The following is a 25,238-nucleotide window of genomic DNA, read 5'->3' as shown; positions in this document are numbered from 1 at the left end:
CTCTGTAGCCTTCAGGTGTCTTCAGAAAGAGTCAATTCTCATTCCTCAGGCCAACCAATCACCCAGGTATCCTCAGCATTCCATGCCTTGGATGTTTGAGTTCTCTTCAACACCCATCTCTGCCTTCTCTTGTGGTGGTGGTGGTGGTGGTGGTGGGGAAGCCAACAGTTAACCAGGTTCCTCATTTGCTATTCTATTGCCCACTTTTCATTATCTGCGCATACCAGCCACGAAGGAAGATGAACTAGAAAGAGGTAAGTGTCCTCCTCTCAATTCCCCAAGCTTTCAGACTCGTGTGAAGCACAGGGAATTCCAAGAGTAACAAGAGAATCCCCAAAGCTCTGATTCAGAGAAGACTCTAGACCCTACGCGCCAATCTTTTAGAGATGCTGACGTCATTCTATCAGTCCATCCTTCAAAGAGCTATCGTGTTATTCTCAGCCACGAGCCAGCCAGCTTTGCCCTCCCGAGGTTCCTCACACACTGCAAACACGTCCATTCTAGCCCCTGCTGCTGAGAACGTCATATTCTAGTCTACATATCGTCTTGTCTGTGCACACTCTCAGGTACAGCCTGGACTTCTTGCTTTACACGTTGTCCGGACCACTCCCACATATCCTCTGAGAGCAAACAGACATGACAACTCCTCTGGATACCCCTTTCTGAAACCCTAGTCTGTCCTTGATGGTTTTTGAGCACCATTCCGAGAGTTTTCGTGGAAGTGTTGGCTTCCTGTCCAGAAATCTGGCTTCACCTAGCTCTGTAACAATCTCTGATGCCACACCTACCACACAGTAGGCCTGCGACAAGCATTGTTGAGTGGCCAATAGGTGAGCTCCATGTCACAAAATACTATTTGCTCAAAAAATAAGGAGAAATCAATGTTGCCCACTGAGACATCAGACTCCATGGAGCTCCAGAGGGGCGGGGGGTGGGGGGCTGTAGCAGGGTGTGAGCCATGTGTGTTTCTTGTCACTGAAATGCTGTCTCTGAATTTGTTCCCATCATGTCAGCATCAGCTGGGACCAATCTGAACTTGCAATAGCTGTCCGTCCAGTGCTTTTCTTCAGGCAAGCAAACCACCTACACTCTTCAGCCTGATGTGTCTAAGACAGACTCAGGCAAACGCGGGTGGTTTCAGTTTCAACCATTCAAAATCCGGGACTGGACAAATTTGCTTGACCTTGCCGTTAGAGACAGGTCTGTGTGTACGTGTGTGTGGGGGAAGGGCATGGAAAGGTTTCTAGGTTGCCAGGAGAAATCTCTCAGGGTATGTAGGAAGTGTCTGCATGGCCACAGTGTTAGCGGGTATTCCCAGGAAGGAGTTAGATGGTGATCTCCCTCCCATTCAGCGCAGCACACATGGGCCCCAACAAAAGAACTATGTAAGGCACAGAATCCACCCATACTGGCCACTATTCCAAGGCCTAAGCTTGATTCCAAGTGTACCCAGAGAATGCTGACATTTATTTAATCCTCATAGTGGTGTTGACTGTGTACTCGGGGAAACACTCTATGCTTACGGAAGATATTTGTTTCCAAGCTGCTTATGCTAAATTACCATGATATAAAGGAAACACTTATCCAATATTGACATTTACTGACTTCTGGAAGTATACGGCCAGCCAGAGTACTTTTTCCCCCTCTGGGAGAGAACAGGTCAAGGGTAAGCTTGGTACTTGATGCTAAGCTCTGAAAGGCAGGAAGTGAATGAAAGTTCATGCTGGTATCCTCACTTCCTGTGACCTTTCACTCCATGGCACAAAGTGGGTTGGGGGTGGGGTGGGGTCAAAGCTCTGTTGTGCTTAATCCTAAAACTCTGGCAGAAAGCAGGATACCTCATCCCTTGCGTGCCTGGGAAAGAAGCATTTTAATGATCTAGAAGGTAACTAGAGTCTCATTTGATGTGCATACCTAACTGGGTAAATTCTGATTTCCCCTTAGGAAAAGAAAATGCCACACAATGACATATGGAACAGCGCTATGTGTCAGTGAAGTCGACTCTCGCTTCATTCTTTTAGCTGAGATAAAGTCCTATTCTATTTGCAAGGCAGGCATAGCAGTGAGAATCCAGGCACGGGGCTCTGGCTGGTACTTTGTTCCCTCTGGCTTGGTGATAGCAGTGACTGCTCTTGAAGCTCCATGGAATGGACAGCCCCCAGCCAAGCAGCCCTAGTTGAACCCTAGGAGTCTAAGAATCCTGGAGTATCCACTGGCTTTAAGGAAAAACTTGAGCTCCCATGGCTGCAAGAACCGTCACTGAAGTGAGAATTGCCGCCATCGTGATTCAAGCATGGATAAAGACTTGTTCAAGGTCTCACCCACCTCCTCTTCTGTTGAATTAGAAAATCACTAGGAACAGGCATAGGTCACCTTCAGGGCCTCTCTGTCTCTTAACTGACCCCAATTTTAAAGATATCTGCACTGTTTTTCCACCTGGAAATCATCTCGACATATAAGACATCTAAGAATAAGGACTGGTTGCTGCTGAGGTCACATGCATGCCCACTTCGCTTCTCCCATCAGCCCCATCTCTTTTAAGACCCTAAAAAAAAAGTATTCTTGGCCTTTCTCTCCACTCCTCCATCAAAGGCAATTTTATTTTTCTTGTTCCTGTTTCCAAAACAGTTTATCTTTTTTATCTCCTTGGAAGAAAAGTACTCCACAAATCAAAGGTATCATTAGTATTGTTATTATTTTGCTATTGAAATCTCTTGAATTCACTCTGGATTATTCATGTGCTTTTTTTGGGTCTGCAATATAATACTGCCTAAGTCACCCCTACTGGGCTAAACAAAAATGAAAAATTGCATCTTCAGGCCTAATCCCTGGCTCCACCCCGTCTCCTGCTGGCCCTGGCTTCTACCAACAGAGGCACACACACCAGGCAGGGCTGCTCCTTGGTACTATGCCTAGCTCACTGCTGCTTCTCTGAGTCAGATCTTCCTTCCTGTACCCATGGCATCCTCCCATTGCCATGCTCCAATGCTGACCCCACCCACACCCTCATGCCCCTGGGGCATTTCTTTTCTATCCTCAATAGCTCTCAGGGCTCCCTGTTGGGCAGCAGCCATTGAAGCCATCCACATCCCCTATAGGCATGCTCCATTCCCCCACCCAGAAGGTTTGTTAAAGGAGTAGTCCCACATCCTTGGCAGTGGTGCTCAGAGTTTCCAAAATAAAAAAAAGTGATTCTTCCTCCCCTGGATATCATGTCGCTGGAATGCCAGCAGCAGGGGTCCTCATTTGCCTCATGGCCCTAGGACATTTCTGGGTAAGGACAAGTATTCCTGGTGTTGCTTACTTGCATTTTCTTTTTCTGACCTCCCTTTGCCTGAACCTCCCTTCCCACCTTATTTTGGGGGCACCCGCTGACATGTTTGTGCTCTTTACCCAAGCTCTTTCTCTTCTTTCTCTTCCCCACCAGAGCACTTGGCAAACTCAAGCTTCTCGCAGTGGCCTCTCTCCCTCCATGCTTCCTGTCACCCCCATGGTTCTTGCACCACTGGCCAGTTCTCCCCCACCCACTCTGTTCACCCTCTATCTGCTTGAAGCTTTTCTGTTTCCTTGGAGATTCAGGTTGTCTTGCAACTCTGCCATCCAATGGCTACCTGGCTCTCCTTCTGATGTGTCCAGATAATATAGAGAGCAAGGTCTATTAAGGAAATGGATCCTAGATTGATCTTCAGCTACGAGATGCCCCCACAGGTAAAATGTGAGTTCCTTTTTACTCTAAATGTTCAGAACATCAAGGAGTACAGGCAAAGCAAACACACCTTCTGGGTTGGGCAGAGTTGGAATCTGGTGACCATCCCATCACTGAGTGGGACAGGACAGTCTGGAAATGCCATTGCATTGAGGGGAGGGCGCTTTTCCTGAAGGATGTGCAGTGGAAGCTATCCTGTCTGCCCCACAGCACGCTGCCAACACTGACTCAGAACATAAGATGCAAGCGAAGCAGGGAGTCTCCAGTCCTGCTGAGACCCTATTCCTTCAAAGTTGCCTAAGAGGTGCCTGTGCAGGGTAGATGGAATGAGGCTGGAAGATTAAGGAGGGCATCAAGGAAGTAGTTGTGGTGAACTGAAATGATAAAGGGGAAAATGTAGCCAGTTCTAAGTATCTGGATGACAAGGGAATCGATTCTTCTTCACCCAGGGGCAGAACATACCGTTTCTCTGCAGGAGGTAAATTGTGCTGTGACATTATCCTTCTCTACACAAAGCACGGCCACCCTGACAGCTGAGGGGGAGAGGCCTCTACAGCAAGAGAGTAACCCACCAACAGCATATGCTGGCAGCTTTCCATGCCCTAGCATGAGCCAAGCCCAGAGACATTGACAGGGTGGGAACAGGGGACTGTCCCTTTCTACTGCCACGATATCAGTGTACATAAAAAGTCCAAACTTTAAGAGAAAGAGTCAGAAATATTACTGACATTATCTATTCTGCCCTCTCTCAGGGAGACTCATAGTCAACAGATCAAAAGGGAAACTTTAGAAATTTAACCACATGCTAATGAAAACTTTACAACATGGGGGAGGGGGGAATCTGGATCCTGGGAATGAGAGCGTGAGAACTGCGTCCCCAGAATTCCAAGAAGATACACGGGTTCCCCCTGTGAGAAGTGCTGGGTAGCAGATGGCCGTGTCGTCAGCATGCTAGATAAGATCCTAACGAGATCCTTGACTCCTCATTCCCTCCCAGTGAAGGACTGTCCTGACCCTTTATGCATTTCTGTGGGAAAGCATCCAGAAGGCTCCTAGTGTAGGAGGCAGTGTCCAGGCAAGTTCCCTGTGTGTGGAGGTGTGTCAGCTGTGGTTGCGACCTCACTCTTGGGCTAGGAAAGTCTTTTACTTCTCATTGAAGGTGGAGCTGCTCGATCTAATAAGTTAACCAGTACGTGATAGCAAGTACAGATATTAAGAGTCAGACGGGATCTTCTGGGGGAACTTACAACACTCCAAACAACACTCATATGTTTAAAAATGTCCATTAGGGCCAGAGAGATGGCCCGGTTGGTGAACATGCTTGCCACCAAGGTGATGAACAGAATTTCACTCCCAGGATCTACACGGTGGAAGGAGAGTACTAGCCCTGCAAGTTGTCCTCTGACCTCTGCACATATGCCGCATGTACCAATGCCCAAGAGCAGGCACACACAAATAGAGAAATGTCATATGAGAGACATTTTAAATGTGCAGGAATCAAGTCAAAAGATCTCGATATCGCATTACAACGAACCAATCAAACATCTTCCCTCCTAACTGCTATGGTGATGCTCCTATATTCATGATTCCTAGTGCTCAGAGCAGGAGGCTCCTCAGATTGTCTGGGTCTACTTTGTTCTCTGAATCTTCTTGAGGCTGATGTGGAATTCCATGGACTACACACCCATCTTTGGATGTTGTAAGCCAAGCTTGGGAAGACCAAGAATAAGAAGATGATTCAATTGCATGGGGCTGTGTCTTTTTTTCTCCTGCCCCCAGGGCTAAGAATGAACAAAACAAAGCATTTACCCTCAGTAGGTAAACATTTAAAGATTTATATGAGGCAGTCAAGAAATAGCTTGGTACTGAGAAAAGAATGAGCACAGTAGAAAACACACTCTGTAATGATGCAGACAGGCAGGGAAGCACTTAGACACCTATAGGCTTCTTATGCCAATCTGAGGAAGCACTGGTCAAGCTTCTTAAAATACAAAAGACTGACAAAAACTTGCTTGAATTCCATGCGTTATGTGCATATGTGTGTGTGCGTGTGTGTGTGTGTGAGAGAGAGAGAGAGAGAGAGAGAGAGAGAGACAGAGAGAGAGAGATCCCTTCTTATCTCAGGAATTCTACAGAAAACTTCCTAAGAAAATTAGTTAAGAGACAAAGGAGAAAGGGAGTCATGTGTGTATGTGTGTATGTGTATGAGTGTTCATATGCAAGCATGCACATATCCCAGTGGTAATACAACCAAATCTGTCTCTGTACCAGGATTCTGGGATGGCTCTTCTTCATCCAGTCTGAAAACTTGTGGAAGGGCTATTTATCTTCAAGATGCTCTAGGGATTCCTATGAATGTGTGTACAAACTCATTATAAATCTGCATAGACATGATTTACACATACTCCTAGGGGAAGGGGCCCGGCAAGTTTAATCAGGAGGGATGACTGCAAAGTTTGACCTGAATGAATAAGGGGGACATCTACAGTGACAACAAGGACCCGGGGAAAGAGAGAGGGAAGCCTGGCTCTACTTATATTTGCCTTCTCCTGAGGAGAGAAGCAAAGAATACAAGCTGTTTGCTTGCAAAGGCAGCCACCCATGGTGATGTTCATGCTTTCTCGAAAACTTTTACCCTTCATTTAATCAACAGATGGACTTCTCTGTTGTGGATTTTTTTTCTGAGAGTCCTGTCCCTCCAAGAGCTGTGCTGGCTGGCACAAATGCTGCCTCAGATGGCAGAGGCAGCATTGGCATTCCAAAAGAGTGGGAAGGATCTGGTTTACTTGGCCCCTTCAATCTCAATTCCACAGGTGACTGTTGATGCCTTTAGCTATGTAGGCACTTAGTTCTTCTCTCCCTCCACCATGACCAGCCCCATGACTCTTAGTGGCAAGGAGCCCAGAGGTAGCCAAGGTCTTTCTGGGGAGTCCACCTGCTAGGCTGCAGAAAGGAAGCAATCAGCACCAGGGGCAAAATTCCATTTCATACACAGAATCCAGTGCTCAGTGGGATTCAGAATTCAGCCTTGCTCAGGGAAATGGGTGACATTCAATGAAACTCTTTACAAGCTTTCTTTTCCCAGTCACTGCAAACATCCGCCTCAGAACGTTCCGTTAATCGCATCCCTTTCTGCAAACTGTGCAAACCTCACACATTTGCCTTAAACACACTTGGGCAAGTTAGACCTATTGGAGCTGAAATCCACCTACGCCAGGCTCCCCTTTTCCAACCTGGCTGTGAAGGCGAGCAGGCACCCAGAAGTTCCGAATGGCCTGGCCACAGGCTACTACCTAATTAACATACCGGGTGCATAAAGAACTCATCTGCATCGGAGAGTTTGAGTTGGACGTGTACAAGAGAGAGGAGAAAGTGCAGCCGCCCCCTGTCCTCCCAGCCCCTTCCTTCTGAAGGGAAACCAACAGTACCATTTTGTTGCATTTGCAAAAGCAAAGAAGCGACGCTACTTACTGCCTCTGGCCAGGCACGGAGACCCACGGCCAGAGCCAGCTCCCGAGCCTACCCACCTCCCAGCCCTCTGACTCCCGCGCCCCCGACGCAGCCGCCGCCGACTTTGCTCCAACTCCGGCGCGCCCGGTTCCTACCTTGACTGAAGAGGAAGAAGCAGAGGAAGAGCAAATCCAGCTGGAAAGGTCTCATTCCTCAGCGCGCGGGCAGCCGGCGGGGCAACTTGGGCTTGCAGTTAGTTCTCTTCAAGCGCGGCGGCTGGGCTCCCGGTGCTCAGCCTCCGCCACCGGTCCTCCCGGGTTCCTGCCGACCATCTATCTGTCCGTCGGTCCGTCCCTCCTCCGGTCCGCTTCGGTCTTGTGTCTCCGGCTATCTGCAGGCAGTCGAAACCAACGCTTGTTTTCAGCCGCCTCGGGAAGCCAGGATCCTCAGCAATGTCCCCACTCGGAGCAGATCCATTCTCTGGCTCTTGGCATCCCAGGCACACGGCTTCCTCTGGCGGGCTCCTCCCACAGAGAGCGAGCGAGCAAGCGAGCTAGCGAGTGACGAGTGACAGAAGGGCTCCTTTCACAGAAGCTGGGGCGGGGGGGGGGGGGAAAGAGGGAGGGGAAACAGGTCATAATTAAAGAGGAAACACTTGGAAAGGGGAACGCTTTGCAAAACGGGAGGGTTGCAGAGAAGCATTGCTTTCCTTCTTTCCCCTAAACAGGGGATATTCAGCTTTTGTTACCATTATTGACCAGAACGCATAGTGAGCACCGAGCGGAGCTGTGACTTTTTGTTCACACGATGTTATGTTGTTAAACGGGAGTGAAGTTACCGATGATTAGACTCATGCACATGCATCAAAATGTGCCTTCCTTGCTGTTGCACGAGGGACTGGCATCTGGGCTAAAAGGGAAGAGGCCAGGAGGGGTACATCTTTTCCCAGAAAGGATTTAGCCAATGTGTGTGTCAGGAGGGAGTTGAAGAGAAAAGCATGCTTTGCATTTGGGGACTTTCCTGGTGTGTGTGTGTGTGTGTGTGTGTGTGTGTGTGTGTGTGTGTGCGGGGAATTGATAATCTCCAAGTGTTTGGATCTTAGTTTGCTTTACACCGCTCTTAGAAAACAAAATGCAGGAGCAAGAGCTAACGCAGGCAGGTTTGTGACAGATACCTATTTATTATTATTATCCCGGTCTGTGTCTTCTCTAACAAGGACAGGGAGCAGTCAGTCTTTGCATGTGGAGCCTCTCCCCTAATGAGCACTCCATCACTCCAAGCATGCCTTTTCTCCAAAAGGTGTGCTGAGTCTGATTGCGAAGGAGAGGCCAAGGTCACAGGCAACTGTTTCTTGAGAACCTGCAAAGTCTTTTACCTGTCATGAAACCCACACTCAAAGCAAACTCCATTTCCTCCAGGATATCAACACGAATTTATCTAGGTCTATTTACTTGATAGACATTTAGGCATGCCTAGAATAAGCAGGCCATGGGGGGAAGTAAAACAGACCATGCCTCCAGGAGTTTATAATCCAAAGTGGAAATGGAGCACACCCAGACACAAACTGTAAGTGTCTTACAAAGCAACACACATAAAAAAAGATGTAGCATCGTATAGAGTGAGTGAAGGGGGGCTGAAGGGAAATGAAAGGTGCTCTCTCAATGTATGCCATTCAGTATTCAATTATAAAATCAATCATTACTTTCTGCAGTCTTTGGACCTTAGGGAGTCCTTTTAGGAATCTCTTACCCTTCCATCAGTACTACAGATATGGGGGGCTGGGGGGGAGCACACTTTGCTGACAGCAAGGCACATTCTAACTCTAAGTTTCCACGTGGATGTTAACTCAAAAAATACGGATCTTAGAATCTATGAACAACAAAGAAAGAGGCAGGGGCACAGGCATAAAGTGTGTACTGCTAGGAGCTGACACCTGGTAGCTGACAGCCAAGATCTATAAATTAGTAGGTGTAAGCTTTGTTGACTTTTCCATTGTTAACTTAATAGTTTATTTAACCACATCTCGTAGAGGCTGTTAAACATATCAGAGGGAAATCTCTAAGAAAGCTGGTTTGGATACGTGCACGTGTGTGTGAGTGTGTGTGTCTGTGTGTGCACCTGTGCATGGTGGGTGGAGTGGGGAAAGATGCTGAATAGCAGGGGCAACACCATCAGCTAAATTAGCAAAGCAACATTATGATGGCCTTGGTCCATTAGCTTGGCACAAGAGATAACGCAATAAAACAGAAGAGGTAAGTCAGAAACACACAAAAGATGGATAGTAACCCCCAGCAGTATGTGCCATATAGCATATGAAGGGTGGAAATTTGGTATGTACAGTGCTGTACATCAGTAGTCGTTTTCCACTAAATATTCAGGGCCAGGGGAGATGAAAGGTCTGAGTCCAGCTTCAAAGGCCAAACCATGCAGCGAGTGAAACTGTTAGGATGTAGAAGGAATGTGCCTGCCCAGACAGCGTCTGATATTTTAACTCAAGATTTATCCTCTCAGTTGTTGGTTAATTTTCTTTGCAAGCTTCTAAATGGCCCGCGGCCCAGGTTTGCTTAATTCAGCCCCTCTGGGGGAAATATTACAAAAACAGGGTCATGAGGCGAGTGAAGTGTGCAATACAGGGCCGGTCATCAGACACACATAGCAGTGTATGCGCACCACACTGGCAAGGAAGGCTCACTCTTGGGAAGATAGGAGTGGGAGTCCAAGGTTGGGAGGACGATGCTTTCCTTTGGCACTAGTCCCCAAAATCCACCTCAGGATCCCCAAGCTGGTTTTGCACTTCCCCTTTTCCAGCCAGTCAGGTATGTGCGCGCACACACACACACACACACACACACACACACACACACACACACACACACACACACACACCCCTCTCCGCCGCAGCCTCCGGTCTCCCGCAGATAGGAAAAAGGCTTGGATTAAGTAATGAGCTGACTGCCTCTAAAAGGACCAGGAGGCTTTTCATCCCTGAGTGCTGGAAAACCAACGGCAATCTTCCGCGGCCACCACGTGGGGCAGAGAGAACGCAAGCGGTACCTGCAGGACCCACAGGCTGCCGGGCACTGGCGCCGGCCCCGACGGTGGCCCCGCCATCTCCGCCCACGCGGGCTGGCTGTCTCACCTCCTCCGGGGGCTCGGTTAACCTCCCGGCGATGCAGGATGGCCTGCTTGCAGTTCGCTGCGAGGGAGGAGGGAGGCAGGAGGCGAGAGGACGGCTCCACCTGATGGAGAAGCGCGGAGAGTCCTTAGCCCCAGAGTGCGGGTCCAGGGGATGTAGGGAGAAAGAGCATCATCCCTGCTAGCAACCTCACCATCTAAGGGAGTGACATGCAGGGTTCGGGGGTCTCAGAGCACACACCCTACGGAGCTAGTAGCCATCAAGAGACAGCAGAAAACCAGCAACTTGGGAAGCTGCCCCAATTCAGCTTTCAAAGCACAGGTCTCCTTGGCGTCCACTTTGCAAGGCTTGGCCCCTCACCAGCAGGTGGCACCCTCTCCAGCCTTTCTTCTCCAGGCTTCTAGCCTGGGAGGGGGAATTTCATTAGGCCGAGACCCCTTCCCCAGGCATTTGAACCCCCACCCGTCCGGCCACCTCCACTTTCTTTCCTGCGGGGCAAAGAGGAGGGAGATCTTTCAGAGAGCCGCAGTCAGCTGGGCACCCACAGAGAACATTGGTTGCACTACTTGCTGCCTACTGCCCAAGAAGTTGCAGAAGGACCAAGCCACGCCAGATAGCCACCAATCCATGCTGTCTGGCAGTGAGCATGTATTCAAGGTTTTTTTCTTTTTTTCTTTCTGAAATTAAAGGAGAGCACTATTGTTCTAGGTTCCGAGCAGGCTGGCCTTCAAGGAGACCCTACAGACTCAGGCTTACCCCCGCCCCAGTGCCCACCTTTTCATGACTTTTGTGGCTCTCAGTCCACTGCCAAGAAAATTTATTATTGCCTGTCCACCCCCCCCCCCCCCGTAAAAGCTTGTTTGGAGTTTTTAAGGATTTAACGAGTAAAGAGTAAATGAATCCCACTTCTTGGAAAGTTTATCCTTTACTTGGGGGAGAGATATACATAGGTGCTCACCCACGGAAAGCCATAAAACACTTTACTGGCCTTTTAAAAAGACAGAAATTGCACTGAAGGTCATCTATCACAGACCATCCTTTCTCCATGGGATCTGGCTAACTTGCCTGAGGCCTGCAGGAGACTGCAAAGCTGAAACATGCCAGACCAGGGCATCTTCTAGGGCAGAGCCTCTGCTGTTCTGTCCCCCCAGAACACGCCATCTTAATGGGCTCATGTGCACACTTAGAACCCCTAAGGGGAAGGAGTGACTTCCTTAGGAGTCAGAGGCGCTGGCGCAGAATTCCCAGCTCATGGCATCTTTGCGGTAGCCGTGCAGATACATTATAAACCGCGCTCTTCTTTTGATTTTTGCACGTTCTGCTTGTTCTGGTGGAAACCTTGCCCAGAGGTTTAACACATTTCGAATGGGTTCCCACTGGGAGTTCAGAGTAAGCTGACTCTCCATGCCTAGAGGAGTTAATAAGGCCTGGAGACTGTGTGCAGCCCCAGAAACCAAATGGTTTGCAGAGGCCCTCTCTGGGTGGCAGCCATCTGACCTGGGCAGGGACAATCTTCTAGCCTATTTCTTTTTCATTTCTCTGAGCCACATTTCTTGCTCACATCGGTGTAGGTGGATTATAAGACCTTAACCCCTGTTCACTGTGGTTGGTCTTTCTGTTGCAGTGGATAGGGCCTGAGGAATCAGGTGTTCAGCTTTTTAGAGAATCTTCCAAAGCACAGGGCGTCTGCCTCCCTGATTCAACCAAGATTAGGTCTAGCAGGGTGGGTCATTGTCTAGCATGTTCTCTGGCTCGGTTTCTGGCCCAGACACTGCTAACTGCTATACATATGTAAGGGACATGAGTATCACTTCTTCATGCATAAAATGACTAGTCTGATCTCTGAGATCCTCCTCAAACCTAAAACCCTTCTGTTTTCCAGAGGCCACAGTTCTCAACACAGAAAGATTTACAACAGTCTCTCCGATGGTCTCAGTGTTAGGGTCAATTATTTTCAGGAGCCCAACCCCTCAGAAGTCAGCAGCAGCTGTGAGATCTCCTGGGGCCCCTCTGATTCCCTGCCTCTCAACTTTCCCTCATAGGCATTCTACTCGGGGTCCACAGTTAGCTTATGTGTTTCCCTCGTTGCCTTCTGTCCCCCAGTCATGCTCACATGCCGTCTAGCTTCTGGATTCCAGGATAAATCCTATCATTATGGCGAACGCAAACCCTTTATTAACACAAGAGAGTGATGATGGCGATGTGGCTGATGGGAAAAGAATTCCTTTAAAGGCTGCGAAGACCACATCACTATGCACTCCATCTTGGCACGCATCACATTTTACTGCAAAGTCTATTTTCTCTGACACCCCGGCTGCTCCGCGAGTGTAGGGAAAGTGTCACTCCGGTTGACTTGTGTCTCTGCTCTCCTTCTGGTAGGCAAGAAACACCAAACACACGGTGGAATGAATAACAAAGCTTTACCTAGTGGCCCACATCTTGCTTCCTGTTTACTAAATCCAATTTAACTTCATCCTCCCTCCGTTATTAGACCATTGTCAAACATCTGGCATGTGCCTGCCACGCTCCGGCTGTATTTTATGGGGATGGGTAATGAATTGAGCCTATATATAGGCTGTGAAATGTGGAGCACACTTTAAGATGCATGGCACTATAGAAATGAAAGATATTTTTATCTCTTCAGCATCATTCTGCACAAGAATACGATTCTCTGGCAGTGCTGTTTAAGAACAATAGACCTGCTTAGCCTTGACACACTCATGTATTCAGGGCACTGGGTATTCAGTTCATATGGGAGAAGCCTTATCTCCCATAGCAAAGGCCCAAAGGGGGTATACTTTACAGGGAAGGAAAGATAGGGGATGTTATAAAAGGAGGTGGTGGTGCCCCACGCTTTCTCTCAACACTAACTGAGTACGCAGGCCAAGACCTGCATCCAAGCTCCAGGGACAGAGTGAGGAAAAGCCTTGGCATCTTTATTCAGAGCTTGGAACAGGTATGGTGTCATTTTGGAATATGCCATGTGCTCTTTTTGTGTACACGAACAGGCTAATTATGTAGAAAATATTGGAAGACAAAATGAAATTCCTGTTATATGACTAATTTTTGGTATTCAAACTCAGAGAAATTATACTGAATTTATTCTTTTTCTCTATTATTTTCACGCCCCCAAGTCTATGTTATAAATTAGTCAACTTTCATGCAACTGAGGGAATAGCAGCATTTTACATGAAGTCCCCATGAGCTTTCTTTCTATAAAAAAATCTTTTTTTTTCTGTTTCATACACACACATGCACACATTTTCCTTCCTTCCTTTCTCTTTTTCTCCCTTCCCCCTTCCTCCTTCTTTCCCCTTTTCCATCTTCACATAGTAAAATGAAACGATAACTTCCATTTATAAGATATGTAAATTATAATGTACAAAGTTGCATGAGTTTATGTGAATATAAAGCTTTAAAACACACACACACACACACACACACACACACACACCAGACACACAGCCACCACTTTTCTCTTTACATGCTAGCAATGAATGTCCTATTCCAACATCAAACTCCTCAGCACAAGGCCCAACGTCTTTCATGTCTGTCTCCTTGTGGTGCAGTCCCCAGACAAACAGGCACCTCCCCTGTCAAACCTGCTGTTCTACCACAAAAATATACTTGAAATTCATTTCTGTATTATCTCGTCATGTTTAAAAATTCAGAAAATAGCCAACATAGTCTGCTTAGGAGGCTATAACAAATCTTTCAGAGCGATGAGTTAAACAATAGGATGTTCTAGTCTCACAGTTCTGAAGGCTGTGGTCCAATGCCAAGGCACCAACACGGTCAGATTCTGGTGAAAGTCTCTTTCCTGCATTGTAGCAAGCCATGCTCTTGTTCTGTTCTCACTTGGCCTTTCTTTGGCTTTGGGACTTTCTTCTTAAAGTGCCTCTAATCTTATTGTTCTGTTACTTGTACTTTATAACTCCTTTTAATCTTTATTGCTACCCTAAGGTTCTGTGTCTAAATACAGTATATTTATCATAAATATTCAAGGGGACATAATTCAGCCCATCACGTCTTTACAACTGAACACACATTTTTATATCACATTGCAATAGGGCAGGTCAAGCCAACATGCCTTTGTGGTCTCAGTATCATTATCTTTTGCAACCTGAACTTTAATCACATCGAATCACTTCACTGATCCTGGTCCACAATGAACTCATCTACACTGTACAGTCATACTGTTTCTGCTTCCCGGAACTCTCCCCCCCCCTTCACTTTATTCTGTCCCTCTAACAAATGGCAGATATTCCTTGCTCAAGAGTCAGGGGGAATGCTGTATTAGTCAGCTTGTTATTGTATTAAAACCCCAAGATCATCAGCTTACTAAGAGGCAGGGATTTTTCTGGCCCACGGTCTTGGAGGCTCTGCCATCAAAGGCATCATTGTTTTAGACCAGTGGCTGAAGCATGTGTCAGGGAAAATGCTCACCTCGTGAGGTGGGAAACAAAGAGAAAGAAGGTGAGACCAGGGTCCCTTGTAAAAGCACACCCTTAAGACTCAGTGACCCACTGCTCAAAAGTTCCACCAGCTCTCATTAGCGCCATGTGCTGAAGACCAAACCTTACCACATGGGCTATTGGGAGACATTCATCCAAACCACAGCAAATGTCGCTTGGGTTGGGGGGTTTCTTCTCTGTTTCTCCCCATTGGCCAGAAATAAATAGTTTCTTATAAAAACTATCTTTTATTGAGATTTTAATACAGTCACACCATTTCCCCTTTCCTTCCTTCCCTTTGAACTCTCCCATATACACCTCCTTGTTGGTTTTTAAAATTCATGACCTCTTTTTTATTCTTATTACATATATGTATCTATCACTAAGTATATAAACACAGTATGCTCAGTTTATATAATGTCACTTGTATGTATATTATAAAGAGCTTCTTCATCTAGGTTTCTTTAGAGCCTTTACAATCTCTTGTCACACAACTGTTATATTACAATTGTGTTTATTTTCAAAACTAGATGTGAGATCTTCAAGGTTTAAGACCATTTCTCTTGACTTTATATTTGCATATCCCAGAGTATATAAAACTCAACGTCTGGCATATGGTAATTTGCTAGGTGTTTTGAAAGGAAATAGAATTCAGTTAAAACTCCTGTGTCCTTTATATACCCACCCCATTGGATACCTGTGCTTTGAAATTCTCTTTGTTCATTGCCCAGTGGCTTTAGACCCAACTAGAGCCAGAAAAATCCACATTCATCTTCTGCAACAAGATGCACCTGAAGGTTGAAGAGAAAAAGTTCTGATTACTTTTGAACCCAAGCTGAGTCTCAGGCATATATGGGAGGCAAAGCCAAGGGTCTGTCTAAATCACCATCTAACTCTAGCACTCACAGAAAGAGTTAGAATCTCTGGTTATTCATATCACTTAGCCACACATCCCCAAACCAGCTCAGAAGCTGTCATACTCTGTAACAATTGTGTAGACACAGGTTCAAAGTAAATGAGGAAAACCAACATTAATTTTCCCCATCCCAGAACCAATTTGAATAGAGTTGATGGTTCAGTGTTTTCCTGAAGTCTGTGTCTCTTCTTCATTCTTTCAGCTGCTGACTGCTTGATATTGGAAGTAGTCAGTAGCAGAGACAATTCTTTTTGCATCTTGCTTTTCTGTGCCAGCTCGGCACAGCTCCACTTGATTTTGACTTTTTTTGATCATATAAAAATAAAGGGTAAATATAATACAGTGAATCTCAACGTGAAGTCCTTGGGCTATAGCATCTGCATCCCTGTGCTATGCTTTGAATATGGGATGCTCTCCCATCAGGCTTGTGTTTTCTTATCCTGGTCCCCAGTTTGTGCTACCATTGGGGAGAGGGGCTTTAAGAAGCAAAGCTTTGCTAAAAGAAATAGGTCACTGGAAGCATGCTCATAAAGGGCACGTCTTATCCTGGCCCCTCCTCCCCTGACTCTTTGCAAGAACAGCTCTGCTCTGCTAATGCCCTTGCACCTTGTTTTTCTGCTTCACCACAACTCGGAAACAATGGACTAAAGCCCCTGAAACTGTAAGTCTCAATAAATCTGTTTTTGCCATAGGTTATTGCTCCCGGCTGTTTGTTAGAGGTACAGGAACAAAAACAAGACCAAAAATCCCTGGCTAACACCCTGAGAACTTGTTGCAATGTAAATCCTGAAGCCTTCACCTAATTTGCCGGAATCAGACTCCCTGACTCCTGTGCTTTGACAATCCTTTTCATACAATTTTGATGCATTAGGGCCCTAGTGTTATGGGCACTCCTGTGTACCATAATAATGAAGCTATATCTAAACCAATTCCACCCATCTTCCTTGTTTCTCTCCATCCCATTGGATTGTTCTTATGCAAATTCAATTCAGATATCACATGTTTTTATCCACAATTACGTTCCCATGCAGTCAGGGCCTTTAATACAGGTAAAAACAATACTTTGTTGAGTATATTTGTTAGATCTAGGTCAGATTTCATAGACCCTTTTTTATTCTTAAATGACCCATTCTTAGAATATACTCAACAGTTTTAATATCATAGTTTTCAGTCAAAAGTCAGATCAACTAGGTAAGGCAGGAAAGGATTCTTTTATATTTGAAGATTAAGAATTTATTACCTGTAGGTAGTAAATTAAAGGTGGTGGTACACACCTTTAATCCCAGAGGCAGGTGCATCTCTGAGTTTGAGGCCAGCCTGGACTACAGAATGAATTTCAGGACAGAGTTACACAGAGAAAACCTGTCCAAGAAAGAAAAGGAAAAAAAAAAGAATTTTTTATATAGAGATGAATATCTGATCATTATGGTGGGTATCTCAGTCAGTTTGGGGTATTACTATAGAACACTATAGATGGTACCTTAAACAACAGAAATATATTTCTCACAATTCAGGAGACTGGCACTGTGTCCATGTCCAACATCAAAATGCCATATAACTGGTGTCTGGTGAGGTCTTGCTTCCTGGCTTGACAATGGCCATCTTCTCATTAGTCCCCTTCCACGAGGCTTTGCACTCATGACTTACCTCCTATGGGTCCTGTGTCCTTCCACGGTTCAATTGGAGATTAGAATTTCAGTTAGATTCCTTTTGGGTGGGAGAACACAAACACGCAGTCCATACCTAGGAGGGAGATATATGCACATCAAATAATAAGGTCCCATCGGAATGACACCTGTCTTTTGCTTGGAAAAGACTGAATCAGGGTAGTTGATGAAAGTATAGTGGAATGTGACTTGATTGTTTTGCCAGAATTGTGATATATTCATAATATATATGCATGTTTCTTCACCTGGTCTTTGTTTTGATGTGTTTCCTTGTATGAAAACTGGCCAAAGTTAAGTCAAAAGTCATAACCTTGACTAGTTGTTATTTGATGAAGAGAGGCCAACAGATGACCGTGTTTTCATCAGCCACATGTGCTGTTTCCCAGGTACACACCTCAGCGTAAGGCTGTGCTGTCTGGTCTCTCCAAGTCCTGCTGTGCCAGTGAGTTTTTATTAGATGCTGAGAAGCTCAAGTAAATATTTGATCCAGTCTTCAGATGTCTGTGGCATAAACTGACACTTGCATGGAGCACGATTTGATAGCAATATCTGCAAAGTGTCAGAAAGGGGAGGGGATCGATACACTTAATTTACTTGGAATAATTCATTGCCTAACTGGAGTTTTCAGTGAGGGCAGACAAATTCTCCTCGAAGCTAACTCACCCACCTGAAGTGGGAGGAAGGCAGTGAATCCATCTTCCCAATGAGATGTAAAGCTGAGTCTCTTGCTTTTACTAATGGCTCCCCTGCCTTTCTTGAGATGGGATTCTCATTCAGTCAGCCATTTTTCAGAGGGGGGATATATGCTATTGACGGAAGGCTCCCGTACTACCCCCACCAGAGGCAGCTGCTTTTGCTCTCTGCTCTTTCAGATGGGTGTGATGCTTGCTCGGAGTTTGTTGGTTTGGGAGGTTCATTACACCTCAAGAGGCAAGAGAAGTACAGAGAATCTTTTTGTGGTGGAAATGGGTGGTGATTTTTCTTTCCTTTTAAGGCTGAAGTAGTAGTAAAGCTTTTTAACAGGGAACTGGAAGTTGGAAATAAGGAATAATTGCTCATGGCAGTGAAAGGGATCTTTGGAGTGGTCTGGTAATGTCAAGGAGTCCCTTTCCGATAAATACTCAAGAGTCTATACTGAACTTGAAATGGCCGTGCAGTAATTTCTCAGATTCCTGTCTCAAAGATCTGATGCTCACACATCTGGGCAGAATGATTTGAAGTAGAGTCTGGCATATGGTAGCAACGATCACCTGAGAGATTTTAGTTTTTGAGAATGAAACCACTGGAGGCTTCTACCTTAATAAGATATAACCAGCTCTGATGAATGTTTGATATTGGCCAGTGGCATTGTGTTGGTAGAGAACAGGAAGGGGACCAGAACTAGAGATTCTATTTGAAGAGGCTAAAGAAGCTCAGGACAGGGAGGAGTGTAACTATAAGATGCCTTCAAATAATTATGCTATTACCTTCTAATTAAGAAGTGCCACTTTATACTTTAACTACCTGGAATTCAGAGATGGCTTTGCCACGGACTCCAGTGATGCTCCCTGGGTGGGGGAAGAATTCATGGCAGGAAAACCGTGGACTCTTAAGAGACCAATCTTTTTACCTTTGTGGGTTTCATTAGAATTCTCTACAATAAAAGATGAAAAAATTCCTCCTGTTTGTCAGTAGCTAATCTCTCTCTCTCTCTCTCTCTCTCTCTGTGTGTGAATATTTTTAATCATCTTCTCAAAACAGGGAAACTAACCAATAGATATTTGTTGTGGGCTTCCTTTTTTAATACATTACAGGAGATGCAGAGGGTTGTAGCTGGTAGACCACCTTCCCATATCGTATAATGGGGCATGGTGACCTGTGCCTGTAATCCTAGCACTTGGGAGGTAGAAGCAGGGAGGATGGGAAGTTGAAGGTCATCATCGACTACATAGCAAGTTTGAGGTCATCCTTGGCTATGTCAGATCCTGTCTCCTAAATAAATAAATAACAAAGGAAGAAAATAACAGAAACCAAGATGCACAGGTTGCTGTCCTGAAGTACCTTCCAAACCAGTATGAAGCTATAAAAGCAGAGACATTATTTGATTTGGCTGCTATTTATGCCTTCATTCAAATGTTCCTGTGATAAATATTTATGGAGCACCTGAGCACCAGATTTGCATCAGACACTATGTGTGGCCACTGGCAATATAGAAATGTAAACGTTGCACATGTGTCCTTAGAGATCTGTGGCAGCCTGGGAGAGGTAAAGGGGGACAGTATAAACTTCAGCAGGAAGCCAGAAAGGTTCCCAAGAGGTAGGCACTCTGGAAGGCAGGCGCTCAGCTGTTCCCGGCGGTCCTCAGTTGGGCCTTTGAAGCAGGAAAGGACCGGATTCAAGCCTGCGCTTGTCCCACCTGAGTCAAAGACCCTGGTACACTTTGCCCTCTTGTTCTCCCGGAGCGCAGTGATGAAGCAGAGTGGGAGAAGCATCACGTAACCGAGGAGATTAATTCCTAATTTTGATTTCCTTCGAAGCGTTTTTACTTGCCTGAGTCAAATATACTGTGGAAGATGATTCATTACCATCTATTTTAAATCATGATCAGGAAGCACAATGACACCCCAAGATGACAGGGACTGTATTTCAAGTGAAGAAATCTTATTTTTTAAAACTTTCTTTTTTGAATAATTGTCTTTTTTCTCCCTTGTAGAATCTACTGGAAAAAAAAGGTATAAAAAAAATGTTGAGGAATTTACTACCAGGGATAGAATCCACATAATATTTTTATATAAGCAAAATGTAATAAAGATACTTTCCCTTCTTAAAAATCAATTATTATGGGAACATATTGATTACATCGAGAATGTCTTTTTAAACCTACCCTCTCCCTATATCCAACTGCAGAGAAAACCACTACTAGTAATTTGGTATGGACCTTTCTAGTCTTCTGCTAGGCGTTTTTGTACACACATAAAAATTAGTGCCTATACACACTTGCATAAAGGGAGTCACACCTAATAGGTATTATTTTGCAATTACATCTTCTTTGAATTTAACAATACATCTCATAGATTTTTTTCCAGTGATATTCTGCTTTAATATGCCTGGAGGAAACAGAAATTGAAGCATTCATTTCCTTTCGTGCCCTGCTTTCGCAGGGAAGACTACCTTCTGCCATCCATATCTGATCCAGCCTCCCAACGAAGCAGCAATTGCTGGGCAGGTCAGCGAACGTGGGCAGGGAGGAGAAGGTGAAGGTATAGGAGATAATATGAGCCACAAAGGGTCTCCAGGTTTTAAAATCTAGTCCAAATACAGGGAATGGAAACTGGACTGAAAATTATTTTTGTTTTTGAAACTTCTAGACAAACAGTAATTGCCTGGCCTTGGGGAGTAAGATAGTCCTGATCTCAACCTATTCACTGGCAAGCCCATATTTGTTGATTGGTTTCTACGTGCAAAAAAATGTGCAAGTCCTTTGGAGCTGGTCTTCCTAGTACTGCCCCTCTACTGAGGGAAAGAGCGGTAGGAAGGTAGGGTTAGGGGGACCTAGAAGGAGAGGGACATGGGGGAGAAAGGAGGAGGTTGGCTGGGAGGAGGGGGAGAGGAAGGAAGAACAGGCCCCTGCCATCTGCAGGCATGTAGTGAATTTCAGGTACCTCCCTTGTGTAGTGACTGGAGACTTTGTTTTCTCAGCCATGTTGAAGAAGGAAGAAAGAAGATTTCTCTGGAGCTTGTCCTAAGCTCCTATGCTCTCCGTATTCAAACCTATTCTCTGTGGAGAGGGTTGAGCCTTGGGAAGCATTCTAATTTATTTGGCTTTAGACTCAATTAACCAGAGGACTTGATTCACTGGGCCCTGACATCGTGTCCCTTCCTTATCTCTCCAAACATAAGCAATCAACTTTACAGAAGCATTGATTTTATATCGGTAAAGGAGATAAAGTCTTGAATGCACAAAATATAAAATATCTTGGTGTGAGGACTGGTGGATAGTTCAGAGGGCAGAGGTACTTGCTGCCAAATCTGATGACCTGAATTTGATTCCTAGGACTATTGCGTTCCCAAAGTTGTTCTCAAACATCTGCACCAGGCTTCTAGGGAAGCTATCAGAGAGAATACACTTGGGGAACAACTGAAAATGATGATGGTCTCTGCATGGGGAAGAAATTTAATGTTGATGTTGTGTAGTGACCTTGGCAGAGAGGTCAGGGTGACTCCTGGCCTAAGATTAGATGAACTTGGTACTTGGGCCTGGAGAGATGGTGGTTCAGCTGTTAATAGCACTTACTGCTCTTGCAGAAGACAGAAGTTGAGTTCCCAGCACCCCAAAGGCACTTCATAACTGCCTATAACTACAATTCCAGGGGATCCAATGCTGTTGTAAATAGGAAGCGGCACGCCACCTGGCTCCCGGCTAGTTTACACCCAAAATAATTACACGGAAACTATATTCATTTAAACACTGCCTGGCCCATTAGTTCCAGCCTCTTATTGGCTAACTCTCACATATTGATTCAACCCATTTCTAATAATCTGTATCACCACTTGACTGTGGCTTACTGGCATGAATCTAACCAGTGTGGTCTCGGAGAGGAGAGCTATGGCGTCTGCCTGACCCTGCTTTCTTTCTCCCAGCATTCTGTTCTGTCTACTCCACCCACTTAAGGGCTGGCCTATCAAAAGGCCAAGGAAGCTTCTTTATTTAACCAATGAAAGTAACACATAGACAGAAGACCCTCCTACCCCACAATGCCACCTCCTGACCTCATGTATGTGGCATATACACATATAACTCACATACATGTACACATAAAATATAAATAAGTAATCATTAAAGATAAAGAGCACTCAGATGGGACTCTAAATGAAATTTTGTAAAACGACTATTTAGAGCAGTGGTTCTCAACCTGTGGGTTGATATCCCTTTTGGGGGGCGGGGGGTCAAACAACCCTTTCACAAGGGTGGCCTAAGACAGTAGGAAACCATTGATATTTACATTTCCATTCATAACAGTTCCAAAATCAGTTATGAAGTGGCAACAAAATTAAATGTAAGGTTGGTAGTGCCACAGCATGAGGAACTGTATTAAAGGGTCCCAGCAAGAGGAAGGTTGAGCTCAACTGCTGTAGAGGGCGTGTAGAGTTAAAGGAACCCTGTGACTGGTGATGTGAACACTATCAGAGGTGCGGAATCAATGGTAAGCTGTTAGCACTCCATGCCCTGAAGTAGGAAAGCGAGGGACCGGAGGTACTGAACCTTTTAACAGGCTCACTGAGGTGTGACCACCAGCAGGGAAGGAATCTGTAGGAGACACTTGCCTCTCTTCCCAGCATACCCATCTTTCCTGCTGCCTCTTGATGGCTGAATCCAAGGGGAAGGCAGGCAGGAAAGGTACCTGAAGCTGAATCCATACAGCCAATACCTCAGAGGAGCACAAAGAAGCTAAGAATGTATTTTAGTGGTGATGGTAGGACAGTCAGGATTCAAACTGGAGTGTATGATTGGTCAGGGTGGAGATTCATGGTCGACGTTCATGAAACTAGGGATCAAACACAGAGGGCAAAGAAAGTGCTCTCTGTTTCACCCAGCGTCACAGGAGCCTGGAGGGGACAGAGTAAGCCACCTGCCACTGAATCTTCAGAGCCCTGATCTTTTGTACATAGCACAGGCTGACAGAGCATTCCAGGTATAAGGACCCTGCCCCTAAGGATAAGGCTGGCCGACTCCAGGGAGATGGGCATGTCAGCATTTTTCCTGACACGCAGGAGGATGCGCATGTTTGATACATTACCAGCCACATAAGCTAAGTGGAGAGGGATGATTGCAATTACAAGCACTTAAGCATTTACTCTGGCATGCAGAGTTTTCGACTGTGTCCGGGATATAGCGACAGACACAATGCGATCCTCGTTTTTCCTTCTGGAGCTTATTGTTCAGAACGAGTCAGGTATGGTAGGGGATTATAATTCTAAGTGGGATCCGATTAGTGAGCCAGCAGAGGCAAATGCAACACGTGCCAGGAGAATAGCCAAGTTGGAAGCTAACTCTGACTGTGAACATTAAAGAAAACAGATAAAAATTTCAGAAGCGGAGGGCGGTGATGTGACCGCAGAGAGGTGAGGATTTCTATGTAGGTCATGTGTGGGAGGGTCTGGAGAGGCTGAGATGCCAGTGTATGGCTGGGCACGGTGAGAATAACACTCAAAAAGTCAGTAGAGGTTGGACCACAGGGTACCCAATTCTGAGCTGTATGGGACTGAGACAGCCAGTTCACTATTTTTCATTTCTTTATTCTTGTTGCAATTGTTTGGAGAAGTGGTCTCTAAAGGCTAATGTGTTAAAGTCTTGGGGGTGGGCAATTATTGTGAAAAGTCCTTAGGTTGTTAGGACAGTGTCCTTGGAGGGGATTATGGAAAAGATTTTGGTCTTTCCCTCTTCGTGGCTCACGACTGGTTTTGCTCTGCCGGGCACTCCTGCTACGCTGGGCCATATTACTCCAAGTCCTAAACAACGAGGGCTGTTAACTACAGATTATAACCATCAGGAAGTGTGAGTCAAAAAACCTTTGTCTCTTGGAAAGTGGATCATCTGAAGTATTGTCCAGTAACAGAAGGCCAGGTAACACTAACAAAGCCCCCATTTCCTTTTCAGAGCGGTGTGATTTTTATAAACACTTGTGAATTTCCCAAGTATGTTGATAGCTACACAGGCTTCATGTGATCTCACCCTCACCTACGACATGTAGGTAGATACTTACAAGGCAAGGTTTCTGGGAAAGCTATTGTGTGGATAATAAAGGAACTCGATTGCCCACACCCTCTCCCTCTATCCCTTACCTCCATCTTCTTGGGTGGAATGTGGGCAGGCATCTTGCATCCCTGGGAGAGCAGGAAAGGAAGGACAAAGGGCCAGGATGAACAACTCCAGGAACAACTGCTTCAAGCTTGCAGTGTCTTCTCCTTGACTTTTTGTTTCATGAGAAAATGAAGCCCTTAGACATCTTTTTGTGAAACTGAACTGTATAGAACGGTCTATGAATGAATGCTGGAGTCTAGGTTGCGTTCGTTGGAGTCACTGGAACCTAGGAAGTGACAGACCTGACATGAGAGGATTTTACCTAGAATGCGGACCTATCTTTAGACTGTAGAGTCTAGAGTGGGCGCTAGGGGATCTAGCTACCTCCAGTTTCGCTTTCGCCAGAAAGGCCCCGTGAATCCAGGGCCTTACTCAACACCCTCATGTTGAAGACATGGCTTTTCTAGGTCTCAGAAGGACCATCTAACTCCACAGCCTCGACTTGACCAATGTATTAGAAAGGTGGTAGGCGAAAATGTAGGGGCTGATTACAGAGTGAGAACACAAAGCAAGACAGTCAGTCACATGGTTATTCTGCCTGGAGAGGCAGAACACAGTGAAGTGAACTGGGGACGGGGGATGGAGGACACAGAACTGGTTGCAAAATCAATGGGTCTCTCAGATCAATTGGATGGAAGCTGTGTTGTATAGAGAAGCTGTAGTTGACTGACTAGAAAGGTGAATAAAACACAAAGAATGTCAGAAGACTGATTATTCTTCAATATTACAAAAATTTAGAATAGATTTCTTTTATAAAAATGCAGAAATAGTGTGTGGCCTTATTTCACACTCTCAGCAAGTCAGAATGCAGAGGGTAACAATAACAAGAAAAACTTGGATTCATGCCACGCATCCATTCCCCACCCCTCCAAGTCCCCAAGGCAAGCATATACAGTTGGTATAAGTTTATCAATGCTCTGCGTTTGTGCAGAGGAGAAGTGAGCCAGGGTCACCTCTCTGGAGTGACAGAGAGACTGTGGTCTGAAGGAACAGGGAATCTGCCCAAGGTGCCAAGGCCAGGCAGGGACAATGAAGAGCCAGCACTAGAAAATAACCCAGTCTCAACCC

General features: G+C 45.6%; 1 protein-coding gene across 4 annotated transcripts in view; it reads right to left on the bottom strand.

The window, feature by feature from the left end:
- Positions 1–7,699, bottom strand: part of Kirrel3 (kirre like nephrin family adhesion molecule 3) — a 555,253-nt gene extending 547,554 nt beyond the window's left edge. For 2 of the 4 annotated variants that reach the window (XM_057767795.1, XM_057767794.1), the window contains exon 1: positions 7,312–7,699. In XM_057767795.1, the coding sequence (XP_057623778.1) occupies positions 7,312–7,366 (55 nt within the window). In that variant the 5' untranslated portion in view covers positions 7,367–7,699. The remainder of the gene's footprint in view (positions 1–7,311) is intronic. The other 2 variants (XM_057767796.1, XM_057767798.1) reach the window with 1 other exon arrangement.
- Between the last annotated feature and the right edge of the window lie 17,539 nt (positions 7,700–25,238).

The sequence above is a fragment of the Chionomys nivalis genome, chromosome 4 (genome assembly GCF_950005125.1).
Source record: "Chionomys nivalis chromosome 4, mChiNiv1.1, whole genome shotgun sequence".
In the NCBI taxonomy this organism is placed as follows: Eukaryota; Metazoa; Chordata; class Mammalia; order Rodentia; family Cricetidae; genus Chionomys; species Chionomys nivalis.
The sequence above is the reverse complement of the archived record's forward strand: the minus strand, read 5'-3'. Positions and strand labels throughout refer to the sequence as shown.